This window comes from Leucopleurus acutus, assembly GCF_964270905.1.
Source record: "Leucopleurus acutus genome assembly, chromosome: 4".
NCBI classification, from domain to species: Eukaryota; Metazoa; Chordata; class Mammalia; order Artiodactyla; family Delphinidae; genus Leucopleurus; species Leucopleurus acutus.
In genome coordinates this window covers 3,086,675-3,112,675 of record NC_139146.1, presented here as the reverse complement: position 1 = coordinate 3,112,675, position 26,001 = coordinate 3,086,675, and the positions used below count along the sequence as shown (strand labels likewise).

At 55.8% G+C, this 26,001-nt stretch overlaps 1 protein-coding gene across 1 annotated transcript; it reads left to right on the top strand.

Moving 5' to 3' along the window:
• Positions 1 to 506: 506 nt before the first annotated feature.
• On the top strand, positions 507 to 25,304 carry TRMT44 (tRNA methyltransferase 44 homolog). The gene is made up of 11 exons (XM_082837854.1): positions 507 to 1,710; positions 3,354 to 3,468; positions 6,370 to 6,589; positions 8,513 to 8,581; positions 9,382 to 9,489; positions 10,798 to 10,869; positions 13,966 to 14,072; positions 15,364 to 15,547; positions 17,438 to 17,840; positions 20,222 to 20,338; positions 24,843 to 25,304. Exons 1-11 carry the CDS (start codon positions 1,008 to 1,010, stop codon positions 25,070 to 25,072), a joined length of 2,328 nt encoding a protein of 775 aa, XP_082693980.1. The 5' UTR covers positions 507 to 1,007; the 3' UTR covers positions 25,073 to 25,304.
• Positions 25,305 to 26,001: the final 697 nt, after the last annotated feature.

Genomic DNA, 26,001 nt, shown 5'->3' with positions numbered 1-26,001 from the left:
GGTTTAGCATTCATTTATCTTTTACGTAATTCAACAGATACTTGGTTTCTGCTCTTCTCTCTGGTAAATCACATGATCTGAGTTCGTTTTCACTCCTCGATTCTGACAGAGACCCTTTAGGGAAAATCCCAACTGAGGGACTATAATGTACAAAAAGAATGAAGAATCTTTGAGGTTTTCGGGATATCACTAGATTCTGCAGACTGTGCAGTTGACGTTGGCCTAAACCCGCAGGACCCGCCCTTCTCTGCTCCTCCTGGGAACACGCAGGTGACAGCTGACGTTCACCTGTCCTAACAAACACCCCAGGGCAGCGGTCAGACGCAGGAACGCAGCAGCTGCAACTCTCCCACACGAGAAAGCACGCCAGAGTAAAAACGGAGACGCGCGAGCTTTCATTAGAAGACAACCCTGGACATTCACAAACGTAGGCTCCATGACTTTGATCGGTAACAATACGGAGACAATCAGACGTCGGATGCAGGATTGACCTTTATGATTCCATAAATACACCACCTCCAGAATTCTCCAAAACTCACCTCTGGTCATGTTACTATCCGGCACCGACACCCTTGGATGTTTCCCCGGAGAATAAAGCAAAGGTTAAATTCCTCAGCCCCCAGAGTGAAGTAAGTCAGAAAGAGAAAAACAAATGGCGTATATTAACGCATATATGTGGAACCTAGAAAAATGGTACAGATGAACCGGTTTGCAGGGAAGAAATAGAGACACAGATGTAGAGAACAAACGTATGGACACCAAGGGGAGAAAGCGGCGGGGCGTGGAGCTGGTGGTGTGATGAATTGGGAGATTGGGATTGACATGTACACACTAATATGTAAAAAATGGATAACTAATAAGAACCTGCTGTATAAAACAAAATAAAATTTTTAAAAAAATTCCTCAGCCCCGAACTCCCCAGCCGAATAACGATAGAGAACCCAAAGCAGGAAAGGAAGTGGGTCTGTCTTCTTCCCTTTCACTTCCGGCCGCGGCGTCCCGCCCCCATGACGCAAACACGCCGCGCCGTAACGTGCGTCATCCCGGCGCGCCTCCGAGGCTCTCGGCGGAGACAGAACATGGCGGAGCTGGGAAGGGTTGCTGTTCGCGACCCGGATTCGCTGCTCCCTGGGGGCTTCTGGGCGGCGGTGGCCGTGTGGGTGGAGAGGCCGCAGGTGGCCAACAAGCGGCTGTGTGGCGTTCGCCTAGAGGCCCGGCGGAGCGCCTGCTTGCCCCGGGTCGAGCATTCCGGCCCCCGGCCGAGCTCAGGCCCCGAGCCGGAGGAGCGGGCCGCGGCGGGATGCGGGCCCAAGGAGGGGCCGGGACACGGCCAGTGTTTCCCCGAGGGGGGGCCGGGCCCTCGGCCGGGCGCAGTCCCCGAGCAGGGCCCCCAGGAGAACCAGGGCCGGCGCCAGCAAGGGGAGGACCAGCGGGAAGCAGCCAAAGCGCGTCTGCTCTCTGGGGCCCCTGGGCAGCCTGGCAAGGCTGGAGCCGGGGAGGGCGACTTCCCCGCCCCGGACCTGGATTCGCTCTGGGACGATTTCTCCCGGAGCCTCGCCAGCGGCAATCGAGAGATGCTAGCCTTCTTCACCCGCTCCGGGGCGGAATCGCAGCTAGAGGCTCAGCACGAGCTGGACGTGATTCTCAGAACCGTCATCCCAAAAATGAACGCGCATTCTTGTGCTCCGAAGAGAGAAATAGTCGTGCAAGGTAAGAGTATTTCTGATAGTGGCAGGTGTCAAAGATACACAGAGCCGGACACTAGTGAAAGTGGCAAGGACAGGTTTTAATTGGTAATGCACTATCACAGTAGGGTGAAGAGTCTAGCGTGAACTGAACTCCACTGCGATTTGTGCAGAGGTGACTGGGTTTTTTACAGGGAGAATGAAGGAACAGGATGGAGCGGTAGAGCCCGGGAGGTGAAAAATTAACCAGAAGCAGGAAAGGTGGGGATCAGTCCCTGTGACACCATCTGGGTTTGCCAACTGGTGCCTGTGGATGTTAGGACCTCCCCTCCCACGGAGGCGGTCCCAGGGGCTCTTGCTCAGGTGTGGGCTGGAACAGTCTATTCTTCTCTCAACTTTGAGTTTTTTCAGGTGGGCACTTTAAGGGGGCCTAGGGTCATGCTAGGGATGTGGCCTTGAGCTGTGACAATGTTTGTTCAGGTCTTCATAGGCCAAGGTTGAACCCTAATTGAGACAGGCCTCAGAGGAGCCTGCCTAAAGTTTGGTCCCGGGGAGAATCTCTCGCAGAGGCTGCAGTTAGATTAAAAACCAGCCAGTAAGTGAAAAGGCACTAAAGGCACTTAGTCTGCCAGTTTCCTTGCCATGCCCCAGGGAGGTTGCAGATTTTTCATTGTTTTTGGAGGGGGCACGTAGAAATGTGACTCCTTAGTACAGAGGGTGGGGTTGTGGATTGGGGTGGTGTCTGGAAGGCTTGGGGAAGATGGTGAAAGAGCGCTGGACCATGAGTGGTAAAGGGATAAGGGAAAAGGCCAGCTCCTGGGGCAGCTCTGGAGGCCTCCCTACATCTCAGAGCCGCACCCGTGCCGAATTTGACTCATGCTCAGAGCCTCATTGACTTCCCCTGCTGCTGCATCTTTTCTGCCTCTAGCTGGAGACGGTTCTCAGCTTTTCAGGGCTCACGTGGCTAGACGGGGCCCACCTGTGTAGTCCAGGATGCTCTCTCTCTCTTCCGAGGTCCATAACCCTCTTCACATCTGTAGAGTCCCTTTTTGCCATGAAACAACTCCGTGTGGTCACAGGTTCTGGGTATCAGGGTGTGGGTGTCTCTGGAGCCTGTTCTGTCCACCACAAGCAGCGCTGCTGAATTACTACTGGTGGGTGCATACCCCCTCCCCGCCCTCCAGTACTGCGGGCCTCTGTGCCCCTGTAAGACTCTTCGCAGGTGTTCCCTCCTCCAGGAGGCCCTCTCTGACCCTGCTGCCCAGACTAGTTTAGGAGCCCTTCCAGCTTTTATCACCTTTTAAACTTCACCTCTCCTGGCCTGAGGGGATGAGCGCATCAGTGCCCACGAGGCCTTCAGACGTGGATGTCTGCATTCTCACATGGGCTTCACAGAAGAGCAGGGTGGGCTAAGCCTGTCCTCTTCCTCTTGGTGAGCACCGCTCCTCCACGGGGCGGGGGGGGGGGGCCTTTCAGGACTACGCTCAGCTCGGCGCGGTGCAGGCTTGGGGATGGGCCGTGGCCAGGACATTCGCTGATGTAAATCGAGTGGGGAGAAGCCCTGGGGGTTGAAGGCACGGTGGATTCAGTACTGTTTTTTTAAGACCGCTTTTGATGAGACTCTGAACTAAGCACTTTAATCGATTATCCCTATCTTTTTTCTCCCAGATGTCCTCAATGGAACCGTAATTTTTTTACCTTTGGAAGAAGACAGTGAAGGGAATTTAAAGGTTAAGACGAGCAACGTGTATCAGATTCAGCTCAGTCAGAGCGAAGGAGAATGGTAAGGACCGAATAACTTATTCTTCTCTCGGTGACTGATGCTTTAAATCAATGATTTTTTTAAATTAATGAATTAATTATTTTGGGGGGCTGCCTCGGGTCTTGGTTGCTGCACGCGGGCTTTCTCTAGTTGCGGCGAGCGGGGGCTGCTCTTCGTTGCGGTGCGCAGGCTTCTCATTGCAGTGGCATCTTTTATCGCAGAGCACGGGCTCTAGGCGCACGGGCTTCAGTAGCTGTGGCTCGCGGGCTCTAGAGCGCTGGCTCACTAGTTGTGGCGCATGGGCTTAGTTGCTCCGCGGCATGTGGGATCTTCCCAGACCAGGGCTCGAATCTGTGTCCCCTGCATTGGCAGGCGGATGCTTAACCACTGCGCCCCCAGGGAAGCCCCCAGTCAGTGATTTCTTTAGGCAGCTGTGAGATTCCGGTCACCAAGGAGCAGCAGGGACTCTCTCTCAGGCGGTTCGGGTTTGTGGGAACGTGCTTTCTAGTTGGCATTTCCCTGACGCGTCCTTGTTCCTGTTGGCCCCTGGGTGGTCATAGCCTGGCTGGAGGGCCCGTGCATTCTGTGTAGCCTTGATGGTTAGTAGCACCTGGTTCTAGCACCGAATCCAAATAAACACAGTGCATTCGTTGTTCTGTTATTTCTTACCCCTTGGTAACGGGTAGTAAGTGGAGCCTTCTTTTTTGTTGTCCACTGAGGCTCACGGGGTCTTAGACGTAGCGGGTGTTCTGTGATGTTTATCATAAAAGCAGCAGTTTCATCCGTTCCCTTAATTCCACGTGGTGTTTGGGCCTGTCTGGACAGTGTGAAATTTGACTTACTTCCATTTGGTATTTTTTAAATGAAAAAGTCAGAGGAGGGTTAAATCACTTGCTGTTCTTCTGCTGGTGTTTTCCTAAGAGCCACACGCGTCTATTCTTTCAAGACAGCCTTGGGGATGGGCTTTGCACGTGGTTTCATAGAGAGCTGAGGGGTACATTGGGAATAGCTTGGTTTTGGAGTCACATAGACCTGCGTTTCCCCACCAGCATTGAGCTTGGGTACGTTGCCTCTGTGGCCCTCAGTCTTCTCATCTCTGAAACGGGTTTAATCATCTTTGAGCCCCCCAGGAGGGGGCTGGGCCGGGCTTCCCAGGGACCTGTTGTAGGCTTACACGCTGGGTGGGGTGCTCAGGGTCGGCCGGGGTGAAGCCTCTTGCCGGTTGTTAAATGCTCCCCGAGGGGCCTTGCCCCGAGGCCCTTTCCTCTCCCCTGGAGAGTGAGGGCAGACCCCGTGGGAAAGCTGGGTGTGCCCGTGTGGGTCACCCAGGGGGTGCCGATGGCGGAGCTGTGGGGTGAGCGCTGGAGGCTGCTGTCCCCTCACCTGGTTGGGGAAGCCTGGCCCGACTCCGGCCGCGGCAGACGCTCAGTGTGGTTGATGCGGTGGAATCCCAGCCCCTGTTCTCCATGAGCTTCCGAGTGCCCGGGTGGCTACTCTCCATCTTTCCCGGCTGACATCTCCTGTCGTTGCCCTGCCGGGCAGCTGTCACCTGCGTTGCGTTGGGAACTGGCCACACCGTGGGGCCAGGTATGGGGCCTTCTCAGCAGAACACGAGTTAAATGGACGTTTGGTGGTTGCCACCGTGGGATGCAGCACTCCTGGTCTGTGCTTGGCTTCAGCAGGACTTCGGTGTGCCCACCGTGTGCTTGTGCTGGGTAGCTGGGGGCCAGCAAGGCCCGGGAGAGACAGATGAATGCTCTAATGCCAGGTGGTGCTGAGTGCCGGGCAGAGAAGAGGCCCCTATTCCCGGTCCCTTCATTGGCAAGGGCAGTGCTGTGCCCATCGTACCAGGGTGGGCGGGAGAGGCCCCTGAGGCCTGAGCGGGTGAGGGGGTAGCCGTGATGACGCCGGTGACACCTGGGAAATAGCGTGGGGCCCAGGAAGAGCAGAGGAAAGGCCCGAGGCCATCAACCCCAGCAGGATAGCTTCCGAAGGGAAGGGACGGGAAAGGTGAGCGTCTTGGGGCGTGTTTCTCAGTGGACACTTGGCACCTGTTACTTCTGGGAGTGAGCTGTGTCCCTTTGATGCGCCTGGTGGCAAAAGCCTGACAGTCGTAACTCTCACCAGACCGGCGACCCCTTGCCCCTGCCCCTGGCCCGCGCCTGCCTCCAGCTCTGCCCCCTCACCCAGCCGCCTGTGCTTCTGGACGCCGCCTCCTTTTCTGTGCGCCAGCAAACTTGGTGCTTCTCCCCTTCATCGCACTGCCTGGGCCGCAGCCTCGGTGGATGTGTTGTCGTGACCTAGGCCCGCGGGTTGCGCGTTCACTCGGTGCCCAGACAGCGAGCGCCCGCCGTGATCAGGCACTGCTGGGGCCGGGGTCGAGCGGCGAACAGAACAGACAGGGCCGCAGCCTCTGCATTTTGGTGGCAGAGGACACACGGTGACCTAGAAGGACTGTGAGCCACAGGGACTGTGTATATGTCCTCAGCTTGGTGACCGAGCGTTCAGCTTCCTGGATAGGAAGTACTCAGTGGACCAGCGTTCTACATCTGGGTAGCACATGTGAAATGTATAAAACCTAGAAAAGTTAAAGAAATCCATAAACGTTTTAGCATCTAGCTAATCGGTGCATGAAGTGGGAGGTGAGAGGAACTTTGTCGTTGGGCTGATGGGCTTCGTTAGATGTGTAAATGCATTTTAACAACGTTTTCAAGAGAAGAGGAACTCTTTCTGCTTTTTAAATGTGTTTTTCTCTGTAGGATGAAAATTCTGTAACTAGTTCCAGATTGTCTTGTGTTTGGGGTACCATATTTTGTCATCGTAGCTGTCTTAATTTCTCTCTTCTTTTGGCAAAGAAATGTGTAATTTGAAAATAAGAATTGAAACCAGCTGTGCTCACTCATATTTCTCTTATTTTCAAAGGTTCATATCTGTTTTAATTTTCTGTCCAGAAAGATGGCATTCAGATGGCATTGTGTATCCCAAACCCACCTGGCTTGGAGAAGAGCTGCTGGCCAGATTGGCCAGGTGGTGTGTGGAGAGCAGGCAGAGTGGGTTCAAAAGCACCCTGTCCCTCATTTCCATCATGAAGTACAGCACGGTTCACCAGGCGCTTAAAGAGAAGTATAAAGACATGACCAAGGTAATTCTGGGCAGAGACGTCTGTGACTTCCCCCACCCCCATTGAAACGAGGTGATGTCCCAAGCTGCTCCAGGTGACGTTGTTTCGCCTGTGAGCTACAAATGCAGACATTAAGTCAAAACATACCCACCTAAGGCCCCACATCGCAGCCTGGACTTTGACATAGTGAGGGATGCAGACCATGAAAACATTGGCAGTTACGCTGTGGAAAAGGATTTGGTTTTTGTGTCTTGTTTTGTGTTGGCACGTTACTATTTTTTTTCAAGAGAACAAAAGGAGAATAATTTAATTTAAAATAATTGAATATTTAAATACTAAGTTACCATAATTCTTTAGTATAAACATAAAGGTATTTGAAGAAAATATATGAAAAATTAAAGTACAAAAGCATATACTTCCAAAAAGGAGACCAATTTTGTAAAATGTCCTTGACTTGAAGATGTAAAAAGAAGGTAACCACAAACATCTGTGTATTCACACCCAGCTTAAGAAATAAAGTATCGCAAGCATATCTCCATTTATTGTGCTTTGCAAATATTGTAGTTTTTACGAATTGAAGGTTTGTAACGGCCCTGCACGGAGTAGGTCTTTTGGCGCCGTTTTCCAACAGCGTTTGCTCACTTCGTATCTCTGTGTCACATTTTGGTAATTTGCACAATATTTCAGACTTTTTCATTATTATTATATTTGTCACGGTGACCTGTGATCAGTGACCGTTGATGTTACTACTGTAACTCACTGCAGACTCAGGTGATGGTTGGCATTTTTAGCGATCAAGTATTTTAGTTTTTGGCGGCACCAGGCGGCTTATGGGATCTTAAGTCCCCAACCAGGGATTGAACCCACGCTCTCTGCTGTGAAAGTGCTGAGTCTTAACCACTGGACTGCCAGGCAATTCCCAGCAATAAAGTATTTTTTAATTAAAGTACGTCCATTGTTTTCTTAGACGCAACGCTATTGCACACTTAATAGACTACTCTGTAGTGTAAACGGAACTTTCATATGCACTGGAAAACCAAAAAATCTGCGTGACTCGCCTTACTGCAATATTTACTTTGTTGGGGTGTCTGGAACTGAACCCGCAATATCTCCGAGGCGCCTGTGCTAACAGAGTTGAACCTACTTTGTACTCTTCCTGTTCGTATCTCCCTCCCTTCTCCTAGAAGTAACCACGGTTCATCGTTGCCACGTGTTTTTGTGTCAGTCCCCTCTTGCTGTGTAGCAGAGCATCCCCAGAGTCTCAGGCGTTCCTGCTGGGGCTGGCTGGCCTCGGCTGGCCTCGCCTTCTCTCCCAGGTCCTGGCCTAGTGCTTCTTCATTATCTTACTGTTTAGTACCTTTAAGAAGGGACTTCTTTATTCTTCCAGCTTTTAAAATTGTCCTTGGCGAGATGGTTCGTCCAAACTCTCTAATCCACTAGACTGGAAACAGAAATCTGAACGTTTAGTATTGGCCATCAGTTTTTTTCTCATCTGCCAAACTCCCGTTCTGCACGTTACTGATGTTAGTAATGAGGCCTCACACTTGCACAGCCAGTATTTTCTAGTTTCACAGTACCTGCTGGTCATCCTGCGTGGTAATTGAGGCAGAGTCAATCCCCGCTTTACAGATCGGGAGACGGGGACAAACAGCTGAGTGACACTCCTGACAAGTGACGGCAACTCACTGACAGACCAGAGGATGCAGCACTGACCTCCTGACCCCTGCGCCTTTGCTTCCTCGACCCCCACCCCCCGCCCCTCATTTCCTTGTCTGTCATACTTGTCTAGATGAGTGACGAGGGTAGCATAGCTCAGCATTTTCCTCTGATGCCCAGCGGCCCCACCTAAATGTCTTACAGACGATGTCTTTACTCCACAGTCTTGCTTCAGACTCCACACACAGATGCGGTGAAAACTTACACATGCCCTTGAAAATGTTGTAGGTGTGGCCTGAAGTAACTGACCCTGAGAAGTTCGTGCATGAAGACGTGGCTCTTGCTGCCTACCTGCTGGTAAGGCTCTGCGGGCTGAGTTTAGGTGGAAGGGCGGGAGTTGCTCCGGGGAGCTCAGGACTTCTACGGTTCTGTTGGCCAGGGTTGGTTACACAAGGGATTTTTTTTTTTTAACTTTGCATGGTGCTTTTGCATGAATGTAGAACGAGTCTGAATTGTGAAGTGTAACATCAGGAATTGAACTGAAGCAGTGCCTTCCTGATTAGTAGTCAGCACGGAACACGGAGATGCTGGCTACGTCTGGGAGCTGCCGTCGGGGCCCATCTGATACGCACGTGCCTACCTAGCAGTCCTCGCGTTCGGTGTTTCCAGTTCTAGACCTTCTCGGCTGCCTTACTGACCACCTGGATCTGGGCAGGCCTTCAACTTCGTAGTCTTGATTTTCTCATCTATGAGATGTTTAGAGGAGATACCTTGCAATTGCCTTTCAGCCGTAATTCTCTTAGTCTTCGAAATAACATTGCTTCTCAAAGTATACAACACTTGAAGAATTGAGAGAACGCCTGAAGGAACTGACAGTAATCTGTACAGCTCTTGCCCAGAGACGACCACGTGAACGTGGACTCTGGGTGGAAGGAGAAGGCTTTGATGCCCGCGCAGCATCCGGCCAGGGCCGTGGGCGGATCCCACCTCACTCTGCTCACCCAGGCATCACATGCGCGGAGGCCCAGGGCCTCGGAGGAGGCCGCTCCTCCTGTTGTGGGAGAGGATCTGCAGTTCCAGGTGGGGTTGTGTCTGAATTACTCTGGGGTGAAGTGAATCACAAACTGACTTTGGTCTTTTTTTTTCTGTTTGCTTAGATTCTATGGGAAGAAGAGAGAGCTGAGCGGGGAGAGACAGCCAGGCAGTGCTTTGTCGACCTCGGTTGTGGGAACGGCCTCCTGGTCCACATCCTGAGCGGAGAAGGGGTAAAGCGCGCTTGGGGCCGTTTCTTGTACCTTCGCTAGAGCGTCTTCAGACCCAGCACAGGGTCTTTCTCTGCGCGCTTGGGGCCGTTTCTTGTACCTTCGCTAGAGCGTCTTCAGACCCAGCACAGGGTCTTTCTCTGCTGGTCCGATCGGGATTCAGAGGTGGCCTGGCTGTTGGCATAGTGGCTGGTTGCGAACTCTGTGGGGCGGGCAGCTTGTAAACAGGACCAAAGACAGCGGTCTCGTGAGACTAGAAGAGGGTTCTCAGACACTCGGCCTGCGGAACAGCACGCTTTCAGCAGCTCTGATGTTTTTGTTGTCAGTATTTTCTTTGGAAAACCCACCATTTCAAGGCACAGAGAGGGGAATAAAGGATAAGGTGGGTTCTGCCCTAGAGAAGTTTAGATTCTAGCTCAGAGGACAGTCAGGCACCCATGTATTGTATTGATACACATACACATGTAAAACTGTGATAGTCAGTCTTGCACCCATTTTCTGGATTGTGAAGCAGAGGCATTGAGAGCTGAGAACAGCCCCGGCCCTGGGAGCAGTTCAGGACTCGCAGGTGTCAGCTTTCCCCCAGCGTCTCGCGGCGTCCGGCGAGGCCAGTGCACTGGGTGCAGCAGCGCCGTCACCTGGCCCAGTGAGCTTCATGCTTGAGAGTGACAGTGGGGATTGAAGCCCAGTCGTGGTGACCCGAAGGCTGGTTTTCTTGTGACCGTAGCATCCTGCCTTATGGACAGACACATTTGTCCTCACCTGTGGGACTTTGGAATGGGGTTGTTAGGCGGGGCTTTCTGAGGTGCTTTGTAAAAGAGTGAGGCTGCAGTTGTGACCCCTGTGAACAGGTTGTCTGTGGGGTGTTAGCGCATCTGGTGTTGACTAGGAGCCAGTGGGTGGGGACATGGGGGTGGGGCCCCGGGAGAGCTGCGTGTGGTCAGGGTGCGCTGGATGAGAACGACCCTGAGGACGAGGCTCGTCTGGGGGCTGGAAGAGAAGGTGAGCCCGAGAGCTGAACTTGACCAGCTCAGAGGAGCCGGCTCCCTTTCCGGGCAGGCGTATTTCCCAGGGCTCCGTGTGGCCGTGGAGGTGTTTGCACGCCTTGGCTCTGTTCCCCTTCACGAAGCCGCGGCAGCACAGGTTCTGTCTGTGCCCCGCAGGACGCAAGTGTCTGTTCTCAGCAGCCGAGGAGCTGAGGGTCTCCTGCACTTAACGCAGGGGGTGATACCTGCAGAGTTTGATCTGTTCTTGCTAATTTATTGTGGTGTACTGACCTGGACCTTTGATTCCTGAAATTCCTCGTTTCAGCATCCAGGCAGAGGGATTGATGTCCGAAGACGAAAGGTTTGGGACATGTACGGACCAGAGACGCACTTAGAGGTACTGGCGCTGTCCCTGCCCTTGACCTCAGCGCGGTTATTTGAAGGGGTGTCTCTGCATACGGGCCAGTCAGAGATGCTCATAACCACAGCAGTCCACATTCGTCTCAGTGCCCTGAGACTGTAGAGGCGGATGAAGCTTTAGACCTCCACAGCCTTCTGGTTAAACCGAAGGAGCGATGCCGGAGCCGGAGGCGTGTCTCCTCCCCCGGGTCTGCCGCAGGCCCTTTGCATCTCCTGTGGGTGCCCGAGGGGGCTATTGGCTGCCTGGGTGGCGGGGGCGGAGGACGACCCCTCCTCTGCATCTCCTCTGGTGCCTGGGACAGGCCGCATGTTCAGACTTCCGCTAGGCAGTGAGTGCCCACCCTGCCAGGACCGGGCCGGGGCGGGGGCACCATGGGTGGTCCCACTCTGTGAGCAGCGTGGCCAGGAGTGGGCTCCAGCAAGACGGCGAGCTGGCGAGGAGTCAGCGGAGGGGAGCGCAGTGGAGTGGCCGGACCGGGCTGCACACGTGCAGCCGTCCAGCGGGGACGGACAGCACCCCTAGCCTCAGTCGTGACCGCGGGGCTGCAGGGAGCCCCGTCCGCCCTGCTGTGGTCCAGAGCAGCTCCGAGCCATCAGAGAGGGGGGTCTCCTCCGCAGCACCCCGCGGCAGGTCAGGGCTCTAGCGTTTCCCGGCGTTGGTCTCTAAGAGCCCAGGCCTCCAAGCCGGCGGGGGAGCGTGGCGGTGGGGCTGCACCCTTGGCCCCAGGGCGCCATGGGGCCTCTGCTGTCCAGCTGCCCGCATCGCCTCTAGACCCTGTCCCCGAGCGAAGACGCGCGGGGGTGACCGGGACGCGATGTCTCATCCGCCCGAGGGCAGGATGCTGACTGGAGAAATGAAAAGGGCATTTGCTTTTCGTCGTGGAGAGATGCCCGCGTGCCAGACCCCAGCAACTCATCGGCCGCCTCAGCGATTCTTTTGTCTCATCCCTCCCCCTCCCCGACCACAGCATCAGCCCAGCCGTGGTTTCCAAGCAGATCTCGGGTATATCATTTCATCTGTGAAAAGAAAACGAAAGTTTCAAGACCTATTTGGATATTTTCTCTTTGCCTTTCTATTAAAGTTGAGAATATTATTGCAAAATATAAAAACATTGGAGGAAGGGAGGTTCATTGCAGCTGCCCGGCAGCTTTTTATTTGCTCAGTTTCTCATTATATATTTATACTTTGTTTTATGCTACGAGAGTTTACATTTGCTTGTATATTCATATATTACAATAAATTAGAACATTTAAAAAAAAATCTCAGGTTTGAGGAATGGTGGTAAACCAGATGAAGGACCAGGGGAGGCTCTGCGGCTACATGTACAGACCACGTGTCCTCACACAGGTAATAAAGTTGGGCTCTGAATTTCGATGAGGCTGACGATCAAAGCTAAGGGAATAACGTGGTTGATTCCCAAATACCCTGTGTCCCGGGAGAAACAGCAAAATAATTTCTTTGGGTAAAAAGTTCACACAGCAGTTGAATAGGCTCTGTTTAAATCATGACCCCAAGGAAGAGCTGGCTGGCACAATGTGCCCCTTGGAGAACAGGTAGAAGATTCTGGTTCTTTATTCGAGGTTCCCCGTGGAGTGGGGGAAACCCCACCCATCACTCAGTGAAGACCTGCTAGTAGGAGTGCTGTGTCTCACCTCTTGTGCATTTTTTTCTCGTTACACCTGGACCTCTGGTCGCCGAGCTGGAGGAAGAGTCCTGCATCTTCCCGTGTTAAATGTGAGGGTGGAGGCTGGCAGGTAGACAGGTAGAGCTTTCTTGTCTAGCATGTTGTTGGAAAGAAAACTGTAAACGTGATTGTGATAATTACTAAGCGTAATTCGTTCTTGTAAATATAGACCGTTTAAAGAGGCAGGCAAATTTAAATGTAGAATGGGTGGGAAGAAAGAGTAAATAGTATTAAAAGTTTGTTTTTGATAGTATCAAAAGTTTGCCTACTTTCGAATTACGCGTAGACCATTTTCAGTATTTCACTGAAATACTGTTTTCAGCATTTTAATATATGTGAAAATAGAAGCACATATGCTTATTCAAGAACGAAAAAGATGAATTTAAATTCAATTTTTATATCCGTCAGCTTTGCAAAACACTCCCGTGGCCTTCAAAGTGAGGGTTAACGTTGTGTCTTCCCCATTTGTTCTGACCGAGAACTAACACGTCTGCTTACTTGCCGTGGGGGTTCATTCTTCAATTCTAAAATTAGTGGATTTTGAGTGGTTATATAGTCTCTCTTTCCAGTTTTTTTTTTAACCCTTTGTTTTACATTGAAGTATAGTTAATTTGCAGTGTTGTGTTAGTTTCGGCTGTACAGTCTCCAGTTCTCACTGACATCTTCACCATTGAGACTGTTGACTTTGATAATTAATGACGGCCTGCTGATTAGCAGAAAGGATAAGGTGTTCACTTAAAGTTCTTAAATCCTCAAAGCAAGCCGTTCCCAGCTTAACTACAGACACAATCACAGTGGTGAACATGCCTGTTCAGTGGGTAAAAACTTGCTGTCTGAGAGTTCACAAAAGGTAATAGTGTAATAGCAAAGGCTGGTGCACACTTCTGCAAATTCCTCCTATATTTTCTCTTTTCATAGATGCGCTCATTCCGCGGGTTGTGTAAGTGCATCAGGGTCTATGTCAAGTCAGCCTCAGACCTCCCAGCTTTCCGCTCCCCCCTCTGCAGGCCGTTTCTTGCCCCTCCTCCTGTCAAAAGTAAAGTGGTTCACATGTCCCCTGTCTCCTTTAGCTGTCTTATATTTATGTAAAAAGGCTATTTTTAATAATCAAAAGAAGATGAGCGTCCAGAAGTGTTGTTGGCTCATCGGCGCAGCGATGATGCTAAAAGTTGTCAGGAGCCGTGCCCTCGGGCAGGCCGGGCTGGGCACACACTTCCTCACTCCTGGCCCAGCTTCCGCCTTTTGCAGATGAAGACCTGCAGCCCAGAGGGGCTGAGACCGGGCCAGGAACAGCTGCGGTTCTGCAGGGGTGGTTGCGTTTGTTGTTTCCCTCCGTGCTCTGATTTTATTTACTACACGTTCAGTCTTGTTCTGTGTCTTTCTTGTAGGAAAGTGCAATCACACCAAATGACAAGACCCTCTTCCCGGACGTCGATTGGTTAATCGGAAACCATTCTGATGAACTAACGCCATGGATACCTGTGATTGCGGCCAGGTGAGTAGGTGGAGGTGTTAGCATAGTGGTGGCTGGGGATGTTTTGTTGCCTAAACCTCGCTGTCCAGAACCGTAGCCACTGGCTGCTTGGGGCTATCGCGTACTTGAAATGTGGCTGGTCCAGATTGATGAGACGATAATCTGTTGGATATATTGGGTTAAATTTAAAATAAATTCCACCTGTTTTATTTTGCTATTGAAGATACAGATACTAGAAAATATAAAATTATGTATGTGGTTCACATGTTCACATTATATTTTCGTTGTGATTACTTCCACAGTGTTTATATCCAGTGTTGAAACGTGTGTTTTTCCTGATAGCAGGAGGCTTGTCTTTCAGAGTAGAGACCTCTGCTGAAATGTTCTGTCTCAGTTTTGGGCTCTCTGCCTCGGTCAGACTTCTTTAGAATGTGCGTTAGCTTGCTGCCCTTGCACATTTCATTGCCGGGTCTCTTTTATCCAAGGTTCTTTTGGACTGTTCTATTTATTTATTTTTTTAATGCCCTCCCCACCCCTTTTCTTTTAGGTACAGTTGATATACAATATTATATAGTTTCAGGAGTACAACGTAGCGATTAAAAATTTTTTGGTCATACTCTATTTGTAGTTTTCATAAAATATTTCCTGTGTTCCCTGTGCTGTACAGCATATCCCTGGGGCTTATCTGTGTTATACATAGTAGTCTGTGCCTCTTAATCCTCTACGCCTGCCTCGCCCCTCCCCGCTTCCCTCTCCCCACTGGTGACCACGAAGTCATTCTCTGTATCTGTGAGTCTGTTTCTTTTCGGTTATTTTCATTCGTTTTATTTTGTAGATTCAGCAGACAAGTGATAACGTACAGTATGTGTCTTTTTCTGTCTGACTTCATTGCACTAAGCATAATACCTTCCAGGGCCATCCTTTTGGACTGTTTTAGGATAATACAGGTCAAGGAGCAAATCATAATCTTTTTTGTGCTTACCTCTGAAATTTCCTGTCCAACAGCTGAAATCTCCAAGTACTTCAGAAAGTTTTAGATTACAGTTGATGATCATAATTGCAATAGAAAAAAATATTTTTAATAAAAGTAATTAGATTCCTATTTTATTGAAAAGATGCTATGCTGCATTGTTTCTAGAAATTAAATTGGGGAAGGCTATAATTCCTCTTTTTATATAAAAAACAAAATGAGCCAGTAGCACATCGTTTGCGTTTTCCCCGCGCACACTGTTGCCGCGTGGCTTTCTGGGGACTTTTCTTCATTGAATCTCTTTAAGACTTTGGGTTTCCGTGTCGCTGATTGTCTTTGAAGGTCCTCCTACAACTGCCGCTTCTTCGTCCTGCCCTGCTGCTTCTTTGACTTCGTTGGGAAGTATCAGCGGAGGCAGAGTAAGAAGACCCAGTACCGAGGGTACCTGGATTTCATCACCGAGGTGGGGTCGACCTGTGGCTTCCACGTGGAGGAGGATTGTCTTAGGATTCCTTCCACCAAGAGGGTGCGTCCTGGTCACCTGGGCTGTCCTCGGCGGGTGACACCGAGGTGTTTAGATGGAGAGCTTGGGGCCGTCCTTGTCACAGAACCGTAGACGACACTGGGACGGTTGCAGGTGTGACTGTCCCAGAGGTGCCCTTGCTGATCCCAGCATCCCCGTCCGTCACTGGCGGGTCCAGAGGCTTGTTCTGTGCCTGCAGATCCCTGCTTTGCAGGCGCTCTGGCGCTTCCTTCTCCCGCCCTGTGGCAGCTCTGCAGGAACCCTCAGCAGGTCTTCATCCCTTTTCCAGAAACTGTGACTGCCCCTCGGGGACCCTCCCAGAGTGGGTGTCAGCTTGGCTTCTCTACAGGTTTCTGGCCGTAGTGCTGCCTGGGGCTGAACGCTCTAACTTCTGACTTAGGGTCCCAAATTACAGGCTGAAATTCTTCAGAAGTTCAAAAGGATTTCACATTTCCTCATTAAGAGGCTTATTAATTCAGATTTGCTTGAAATGAACTTTTCCAGGTAGAAATTGACCCTTGCACTGCCTGTGACCCTGCCAGGTGGTCGGGGCCGACCTGCTTACCACGCAGGGGGCTTGAACTACTGAGAGAGTCAGGGGAACCATTGACATTGGTTTCATTAATCTCTGTTAACTTTTTTTCATGAGACTGTGGACCTCAGTGCTTTTTGTGAAAAACTAAACACAAAAACCTGTCACCCGATCTCAGCTTGATTGCGTGACGGTGGTGAAAAGGATCGAAGGTTTGAGCTTGACTCTCGACTTGCCACTTCCTGGCAGTGCGTTCGGGGCCACATCACAGACACTCCCTGCCTGTGTCCTCACTGCCAACTAGGGAGCAGCAGCTCGCCGGCCGGTGCCGGGCCCTGGCTCGGGCTTAGCTGCCTGCGCTGGGCCCCTCTGTCGGCTTCAGGTACACTGCTGTCGCTGCTCAAGGTCGTTTTGGAAGTGTCCTTTAGGGCTCACCTTCAGAGCCTTCACGTCATGCTCTTCCATGTCCTCTCTTTTGGCAAGTCAGTCTTCTGAGGTTGGAATGGAATTTTGCTGGAGTTTGGGTCACGTAGGTACGAGGATCCTACCGTTTTGATGTTTGCATTTGCTATTCCGTTACTGGTTGCTGGAGACCACGGAGCATTGCTTAATCTCTCCGAACCTCAGGTTTCCTATAACTGGAAGGTTCGGGGGTCAGGTGCAAGTGCGGTGTCCACACACAGCAGCTGTTAATTGAGGACTGATTACGTGCCACGCCTTATTCCACACACACAGAAGTTGTCACCTGCCCGAGATCAGACATTTAGCAGGTGGCACAGCGGGAGAGCAGTGAGGGATGGCTCTGATGCAACCAGATTCGCCTTCATTGGGTTCAGGCCCGGAGAGGACGTCCAGAGACGCTGTACCCACTGCGGCCTCACCGGACGGGGCCTGGCTCTCCCCGGGGCTCCTGAGGGCAGCCTTCGTCTGGACGTGCGAACGGGGAAGGGGACAGCGTGAACTGGACATCCCCGCCGTGCCAGGTGCTCTGCTAGGTGCACACGTGCTCTCCTCGCTCTGGCAGCGCTGCCCCTTGAGAGCCCTGCAGGGTTACCGTCAGGGTCTGTGTGGGGGGCGGAAGAGGGGTGCAGTGGGGTGCGGCTGGTTGGCTCAGTAAAGGTGACCTTGATCTGTCGTGTTTGTTAGGCGCTGTGGAAGTCAGGTATGAAGCTTCTTGTGGGCTTTTGCTGATAGTATATTAAGTCATTGGTTGGTATGACTTTTTAAAATAAGGATTCCTTTCATGATAGGTGTCGAAGACTTTCGTGGAATTTATTCTCCAGAATAAGAGAGTTCCCTGGAGAACGTTGAGATACTATTGGAACCTGCTAAAGTACTTCCTGTGCTCTTTTCACGTGTAGGTATGTCTCATTGGGAAATCCAGAACATACCCACCCGCTGGAGAAGATTCTGTGGATGAGCGGAGAACCCGCTACATTAACAGCAGGCGGGGTGGTCCTGTGAGCCCACCTGGCCAGGTCCCTGCCCCTTGTCCACCCGGGGCTGCCGGTGGTGCCGATGGCCCCGAGGGGCATGGAGCCCTGGACGCCGGGGCCAGGCACACACTGGAGTCCCCCGCCGAAGGACTCTGGCTGTCTGGATTTCGCCCCAGAGAAAAAGCCAAGCGCTTGAGGAACTGTGCCGCCCTCCCTCGAGATTTTATTGGCCGAGTGGTTTTGCAAGTGGCGAATCTGTTGTTGGGCAGAAAGCAGTCAAACGTGACAAGCTCTCAGAGCAGGAGCACGACGGCCTGGAGTCGGGGAGGTAACGGGCACCCTGGGTCAGAGCAGGAGCGCGAAGGCCTGGAGTCGGGGAGGTAACGGGCACCCTGGGTCAGAGCAGGAGCGCGAAGGCCTGGAGTCAGGGAGGTAACGGGCGCCCTGGGTCAGAGCAGGAGCGCGAAGACCTGGAGTCGGGGAGGTAACGGGCGCCCTGGGCACTGGCTGGGCTTCAGACCAGGAGTGTGAAGGCCTGGAGTCGGGGAGGTAACGGGCGCCCTGGGTCAGAGCAGGAGCGCGAAGGCCTGGAGTCAGGGAGGTAATGGGCGCCCTGGGTCAGAGCAGGAGCGCGAAGGCCTGGAGTCGGGGAGGTAACGGGTGCCCTGGGTCAGAGCAGGAGCGTGAAGGCCTGGAGTCGGGGAGGTAACGGGCGCCCTGGGCACTGGCTGGGCTCCAGGCAGGGGCTCTTCTCTTCTCAGAGCCAACTTCAAACTGCGGTACGTGGGCCTCTCACCGCTGTGGCCTCTCCTGCTGCGGAGCACAGGCTCCGGACGGACGTGCAAGCTCAGCGGCCGTGGCTCACGGGCCCAGCCGCTCTGCGGCACGCGGGACCCTCCCGGACTGGGGCACGAACCCGTGTCCCCTGCATCGGCAGGTGGACTCTCAACCACTGCGCCGCCAGGGAAGCCCCCTTTAGTCATTTTTTAAATATTTATTTCGCCGCACCGGATCTTAGTTGCCCACCTGCGGGATCTTCCTTGTGGCGTGCGGGATCTTTAGTTGCAGCAAGTGGGCTCTTAGTTGCGGCATGCATGTGGATCTAGTTCCCTGACCGGGGATCAAACCTGGGCCCCCTGCACTGGGAGCGTGCAGCCTTAACCACTGGAGCACCAGGGACGTCCCTGTGTGGTCATTGTTAAACGTCAAGAGGAGTCTTCATCATCTTTGTCACGTCACTAGGAGTGTGCAGATGGGCTGAGGGAAGGCGCTTGTTGGTGGGCTGCTGCCCGAGGGTGCTGTAGGGCTTCCTGAGCAGCCAGGCGCTCGCCCTCTGAGTTTCGGGGTCACTGGAGGAGATGGAGGCCCCACCCTCAGCCTGTTGGGGATGCTGCCCGCTGGCCCCGTGGGTGGGCCGGCCCAGGGAGGGGTGAGCAGTGGGTCCTTCTCCCCCCACAGCGTGGATGGTGCTCTGCTGAGTCTCTCTTCATCCTCACGCCCCTCCCATCCCTCGTGTACGTGTGATGCGGCAGTGCCCTTGAGCTTGACCCCTTCCAGGGATCACCTGACCCTGGGAGCATCTGGTTGGGAGAGCCTCTCTGGGGACCCGGTGGCGGCCGTAGCCAGTGCCGCCCTGGTGGAGGGGTCTGACTGTCCGCATAAGTGCGGACAAGGCCCAGCTGCCTGGGGAGTTCTGTGGGTCGGCACCCCTTCCTCGGTGCGCCCTGCAGAGGCGGGCCAAGGTGGAGAGGGAGGACGCTGCCTCGGGGCTCGGACCTGCGGGCGGCTCTGAAAACGTGGACTCTGACCTTTAATTCCCAGGATGGTCCTTTCCTCTGCGGGGTCCTTTGGGAATGACTGTGCCCAGGAAACGCTGGCCTGTACCTGGGGTGGGACGCCCTGATAGTGAGCAAAGATGGGGGTCTCTACCTGGGCTCAGTTTGGGTGGGTAGCGGTGGCTCCGATGATGATGGGGTCTCAGGCCTGCCCGCCCGTTGGAAACGTCGGGGAGCTGGGGTGCCGTCCTCCCCGGGTGGGTCTCCAACAGCCGGGCCGGTCTGAGGTACTCCTACGGCCCCAACCGGCGTGAGAAGCCTATCCCGGCGGGGGCTGGGGGTACCCTCAGCCTCGCAGCTGCACGCTCCGCCCTTGGTCACTGGACTTAGTGACCCCTGCCCCAGCGTCAGGCTCGGGACCCCCAGTGTGTTTGAGCCCTGCGCGACGTCAGTGAGCGGGTCTGTCCCCAGGACCTCACTCATCCCAGGCTGGGGTCTACCCTCTGCCAGGCATGGCGGAGGGGACGCCGGGTGGGAGGTGGCAGGCTCGGGACACACGCACGTGGAAGGGTGAGAGGCAGCGGTGTGGAGCTGCACGTGCGAGCCCGCGTCGTGGGGCTCTAGACTGGGGGCTGGGGGAGGAGGGCAGGCTTCTGGGCCAGGATTTAATTTTCCCCCGGACTTCCCATCTCCTCTCAGAAGGGGTTCCAGGTGGCTGCGAGGCGGGCTTGGCGCGTGGAATGGCAGTCCCCGCCCCGAGCAGCGGCTGGGCCACGCGGCAGGGCTGACTTGCTGTGTCTGGGAGGCTCGGGGGTCAGACACGGCGCGTGCGGCCTGACATCTCAGGTGCGATGGCTCTGCCTGCGGAGTTCCAGCAAGCTGTGAATTCAGTTTAACTAAAGTTCTCACGTGGGGGAAACCCTGTCTTCAACAGGGAGCCTGTCCTTGGCGGAAGTGGCCGGGGAGCTGGACAGGGAGACGCTGCAGAAGCTGAAGCGGGAGTGCGGGGGCCTGCAGACGCTGCTGAGGAACAGCTCGCAGGTGTTCCAAGGTGAGGGATTGGGCCGGGCCTCCCTCGGTTCTCAGTGCCTGAGGACGGGCTCCACGCTTCCCGAGGCAACGAGAAGCTGCTCTCGTGCAGATTCTACCCCCGCCCTCTCCTGCCTTTCCCCCCACTTTTTTTAATGAAATAAACCTTATTTGAGAGGAGTTTCAGAGCTAGAGGATAGATCCCCTCACGTGCATCTCAAGTCGCGGCAGGATGTGGGTTGCCCCTCTGCTTCTCTGATGCTGCCAGCCTCTGCCCGGCACCCCCGGGCCCAGCCCCGCCCCGTCCAGGACGCGCCCCCTCCTCCCGCGCTGGCAGGGCCTCCCGTGGCTGGGGAGCTTTTCTGGGTGGAGCTTCAGTACTTGCTGTGCTTTGGCCTCTGGCTGAGCTCCCAGCCAGGCCCTGAGCCTAGAGGAGGGAGGCCTCCCTACCCCGGCCCATGTGCCTGCACTCCCCCTCCCCACACACACTGGCGCCCTGGGATCCAGGTGGGCGGAGGAAGGAGGGCCCGGGGCCTGCGTGCTCTTCCACGCTGCAGAGCGCTGCAGAGCGGGGCGCCGCCGCCCCTGCCCTCCTGGAGTTTGCAGCCTGACAGGGAGGGGAGACGTCGCAGATGTTTACATGGGCACCTGGGGTTCAAGAAGTTCTGTGTACACATCCGCCAGAGGGTCCATAAGTCGTCGTGTTTGCTTCTTAAAGCTTTTTCCCCTTTGTCTTTGTGGAAGTATTTTAAAGCACATCCCATCTGACACGCTAGTCACCCCTAAGTACTTCTGTGCGTGGCTTTAAAAATAGTGGGTGTCTTCTTGCATCACCCTAGTGTCGTAGGTGACATTCTCGCCCTGGGAGGCCTGGCCTCACCTCAGACAGGCATCAGGAAGGCTTCGCTTAGGAAATGACATCTGAGCTGGGACTTGGTGAAGCGAACAAGGAAAACGCTTCAGGCAGAGGGAGCAGCGTGTGCGAAGTGCAGGATGGGGCCTTGCTGAACGGGGTGGGGGCGGGGTAGGTAGGGCTGGCGGGCCGCAGCCCCCTGTGGCCGTGGGGGACCTGGGCCTCTGTGACGGGCAGCGGCGCGCTGGCTCGCTGTGGTGGTGGCAGGAGCAGGCCCAGCTGCCCCGTGAGCTCGTGCAGGCGGCCCGAGGGGCGGCCGGAGAGCAGTGCCTCAGGCTCAGCAGCTGCGTGGATGCAGAGCGGGGCGTCCGGCAAGGAGGCCGTGCCTGCCTGGCCCCCTCTGTCCGTGCTGGCGGCTGCACGCCCAGATGACAGCCTCCCTGTCCCCACCCGTCCCCAGCGCCCGGCGGGTGGGTGGGCACTCCCTTGGGACAGGTGCCTTGGGGGTCTGTGTGGGGAGGGGTTACGGGCCCTGCTGGGCTGGGGCCTTTGCAGAGGTGGGGAGGCCACTGTGGCAGCACGGAATAGAAGTCTGACCCGAGGGCGCTGGCCAGCACTGGGCCTGAAGGCCTTGTCCCGCGCCCCGGGATGTGGGCCAGTCCCTCCCCCCGCACCTTTGTACTCCTGCCGCCAGCGTGGTTGCCCGGTGACGGGGGGCGTGGGTGGAGGGACCGCGCACGGAGATGCAGAAGCACATCTGTCCGCTCCTCGGCCTGTGCACCTCCTCGGGAGGCGAGTGCTGCCGCCTTGCGGTCCCACCTCCACGTGTGCACCTGAGAGCTCCGTGCGCGCCGCCCGTGTGTGCACCACCCCGAGGCATACACACCTGTACCACCTGCCCCTGTGTGTGCACCTGAGAGCTCGCGTGTTCACGCCCGCAGCACCTGCGGGGGGCCTTCCAGAGCTAACGCTGGTTTTCATTTCAGCTTGACCTCAGTCGGCTAAATGCTGCTGTTGCTGTGGCAGTGAGCCCCGCAGTGGAGCTGGCGGGTCCAGGGTTGGGGGCTGTGGAGGGCAGCCCACTGGTGGGCGGAGAGGCAGGGGGCGGGTGGGCCTTGCGGCTGGGAGTCCCCGCCCAGCTGGGCTGCACTGCGTGGAGCTTTCCTGACTGACATTCGCTGTGCCCAGGGGGCTGCTCTGCTTCCTGCTGTTCCCAGCACGGTTTTCTGTTTGGTTTCATGAAAGAGTGTTCTTTTCTCCCCCATCGTAAATATGCATATGTGCGATCGGTTTTCTGTGCGGTTTGCATCGCTGAGCGCGTTTATTTTTGGAAACGCTGAAGCGTACGAGGCTTGGGGGTTGAACTCCAGTAAACATTCTACACCCAGTCACGCAAAAAATAAGCACCAAAGCTGGGTCTTATCTCATAGGAGATTATTTTTTAAACTAACGTGGTTTAGTTTTACATGAGTGAGGAGGTGAAAAGAGTTTCAGATGCGTCAGTTCCACCTGCCCTGAGCACCTTGTGGGCTGGGCACGCGCCCGCGCTCAGCCTTGAGGACACGGACGCAGCTCAGCGAGGTCGGTCCCTGGCCCAGGGTCTCCGGCGAGCTTGGGGGCTGGGCCGGCCCCCCGGGTCGAGAGGGACCCTGAACCGGTGCTGCTGAGCGCGCCGCACCGTCCCGGTAAATTTACCTCCCTAGTGGGATTCTGGAAGAATCCTCAGCCGCTTCCTCAGGACATGTGGCTCAGGTGACATCTGTGGTCAGAGACAGCGGGGGAGCCCGAACAGCAGGTCCACCGAGTCTGAGGGACTCACGCTTTGGGGAGGAAGTGGGCTCACAAATGTCGGGTGAGAAGTGAGCTCCGTAGAGCACATTTTGTGCCTGTGATTCACTTAAAATCGGGAAGTCTGCTGGTCTGGCCTGCCAGCCGGCTGGAGGGACGCAGGCAGAGGGCACGGGCCTGCCCAGACTGGGGCCGGGGGCCTGTCAGCCGGCCTGGCCCCCCTCCGCAGGGCCACCCCTCATCACCAGTGCCTGCTCCACAGGCCCTACAAATCCTGCCTGGGTCCCCTTCCCCCGACCCTGCAGGGATTGCTCCGGAAACGTGGTACGGCCGGTGGAGGGCCCACTGCGAGGCAGCCCGCCCTGAGGGAGCGTGGACGGGCCAGCCTCTGTGGAGGGTGAGGGTCTGCACTTGGCTTTGGCCCCAGCGAGCTCCTCACCCTCTCGCCCGGACTTCTCTTGAGTCTGTCCAGGCCGTCAGGGGCTCCTCGTCTTTCTGGGGCACCCACGGCGGGAGTCTGGGGGAGTCTCACCTCCCAGGCTCCTTTGCACACGGCTGGGGCGTGTCGTTCCTGGCTGCGCCAGGAGGGGCTGCTGTGGGAGCGCCTGTGGAAGGCGGTGGCTGCTTGCCCAGCTCCCGGGCCAGGGCAGCCGAGCTCTCAGTGTCTGCCTCGTGGGAAGCAGGGCCGGCCTGGCCCTTCCTAGGTGCTTCTCGGCCGCCCCCTGAGGGTGAATCCCTGCGTTGTGTCCCTCGTGCGGAGAGGCACCTCTGCGGTTCCTTCCTCTGGTTTCAGGGGGCAGTTTTCAATAAGCATCAGTCTGCAGAGACAGACAGTCTCGTATTGCTGCGACACGAGGCAATTTGAAAGCGAAATTCAAGCATGAATGCACACTTTCGAGTTTTCCTTAGAAGCTGGAGAGCCAGATTTGCTCAGTAAGCTTCCTTTATTTCTGCCGAGCCTTTCCGTCTCCAGGCGGCTGTACAGCTTCCAGGGAAAAGCAGGGCGGGTTTGGTTGCTCTGGCCCCGTCCCACGTGGGGGTGCTGGCGTCTCGGGAGGAAGCGGCCAAGCGGAAGCTCCCAGCGCGGCTTCAGCCGAGTTGGGGCGACTGGTTCAGGAGGCGTTTGGGCGGCCCCGGGCCCTCCCCGTGCACCGCCCTGGGGTCCTCCAGCTGCCCAGCTCTGCGGCCACCCCGCCCACACAGGTCCCCCCGCCGCATCTCAGCCCCCTGCTGCTCTGTGAGGGCCTCCCGCCCTGCCCCTGCCGACAGGGCTGCCGCGCCCCTACCCCTACTTCCCGTTTACGTTTGGGGGCTCTGCCTGTGACCCTGCTGGCCCCTGCAGCCTGCCCCTCGTCTCCACCTGCCTGAACAGGGCCTCTCCCCCCGCTCGCTCCGCTCCCTCCTTATGATGCGGACGCGTGCCCTCGAGGGCCAGTGCCGCCACGCGGACGTCCTGCCCGCGTCGGGACCACGCTCGTGGTCGGCGTTGGCCTTGTTCCACGAGCCGGTGCCCACGAGTGGCCACGCCCGGGTCCCGTCGCCCAGGACCTCAGGCGCCGGCTCCTTGCCCCCCACCTGGCGTGCGGCAGCCCCTCCTGACGGCTCCCAGCCCCGGCGCCTGCACCCGGTCCTTGCTCCCCTCGGCCCTCCCTCGCGCTCCTGTGTGTGTAGGTGGGACCGCAGGCCGTGGGCGGGTTGGGGGCTGGGGCTGGGGCCACGGCCCGGGATCCCCGCGCCTCTCCCCCTCCCGCCGCCGGGCCTGCGGGGGCTGCATCTCCTGTGGCCGCACCCCGGCCCTGGACAGCTGTCCCCACAGAGCCCGGCCGCCTGCCCAGCTCGCAGTTCACTCCTCGGCTGTGTCTTTTCTCTTTGTTCCCAACCCCAGTTGTGAACGGGCGAGTTCGCATCCGCGACTGGAGGGAAGAGAGGCCTCGGAAGGAAAAGGAACCAGAAGCAAAACGGAGGCAGTTTTCGGAAACGTTCAAAACCCGCATCTGTTGGTTTTTCGCTCATCACCCTGACGGTTGTGTTCTGCCTTCCGACCGCTGCCCATTTGCCCACGGGCCTGGGGAGCTGCGGCCGGCCACCACCAAGAAGAGCGAGCAGCCTCTGTGAGCTGCTCCGCCTGCGGGAGGCCTGGGGCGGGGAGGCCGAGCCCGAGGGCAGCTCCCAGCTCCCCCCACCACCCCGAGCGCTGCGCTTCTGCCCTGGTGGCGTTCAAGGTCGTTTTCCTTCCTCCTCGCTCCAGCTTCTCACAGGGGACGTGCTCACGCCCCACTGAAGCTACAATCACTCACACCTCCCCCCGCCCCGTCCCAGTGCTGGGTTTGTTTTAAATGTGGTCGCCCTTAAATGTGTTCAGCATCTTTACATCAGGAAGAGAGAGTGACAGTCTCGTGGTGTCTCGTGGCTCAGGAGGTGCAGGAAGTGCTTGAACTGGCCCTTCTCCAGCAGGGTGGCCGTCCCCGCCAACCACTAGCCACTCCGGGGTTGGCCGCCTCTTCCTGCCGTAGATCTTCTCCCCACAGGTACCGTTAATTCTCATTCCGGGAAGACAAAAATAATCCCCAGATCCCGATGTGCTTCTATTTAAAATTGCGTTTGTAGTTTTACACAAAAGGCCGTGTCAGTGACACTGTTCTGCCCCTTGATTTTCCGTGGAACGTATCCGGCGGCCTTTTCCTTGTGGAGTGTTCTTCCTGCGGGATTCTCCGTTCATTCGTGAGTGATGAGAAGGAACCCACTCCCTTCCGCTCCGTGCAGCATGGCTGGGGCTGGGGCTGCTGCTGGGCACAGGGCCCTGCGCTCGGGAAGCCCTGGTCAGCTGGGAGCCCCCGGTGCCAGGTCGAGGTCAAGGACAGGCCAGCAGGCGCCTGGCCAGCCTCCAGGAATGGGCAGCGTTGGCCGAGTGGGCACATGGGCTGTGCCTGCCTACCACCCGCCCAGCCTCTCCCTTGCGCGAGGCCCCGCGAGGACCTGCTGGAGGGCCCGAGTGGCTGCAGTGACGCCGCTCCGGCCGTGGTTGGCTCGGCCTGTGCAGATGG

Excerpts from the sequence above, each read along its gene's own strand:
- TRMT44 (XM_082837854.1), top strand. The coding sequence starts at position 1,008 with ATGACGCAAACACGCCGCGCCGTAACGTGCGTCATCCCGGCGCGCCTC. Across the intron at positions 6,590-8,512 it reads AGTATAAAGACATGACCAAG|GTGTGGCCTGAAGTAACTGA; the intron begins GTAATTCTGGGC and ends AAAATGTTGTAG. Across the intron at positions 9,490-10,797 it reads ACATCCTGAGCGGAGAAGGG|CATCCAGGCAGAGGGATTGA; the intron begins GTAAAGCGCGCT and ends TCCTCGTTTCAG.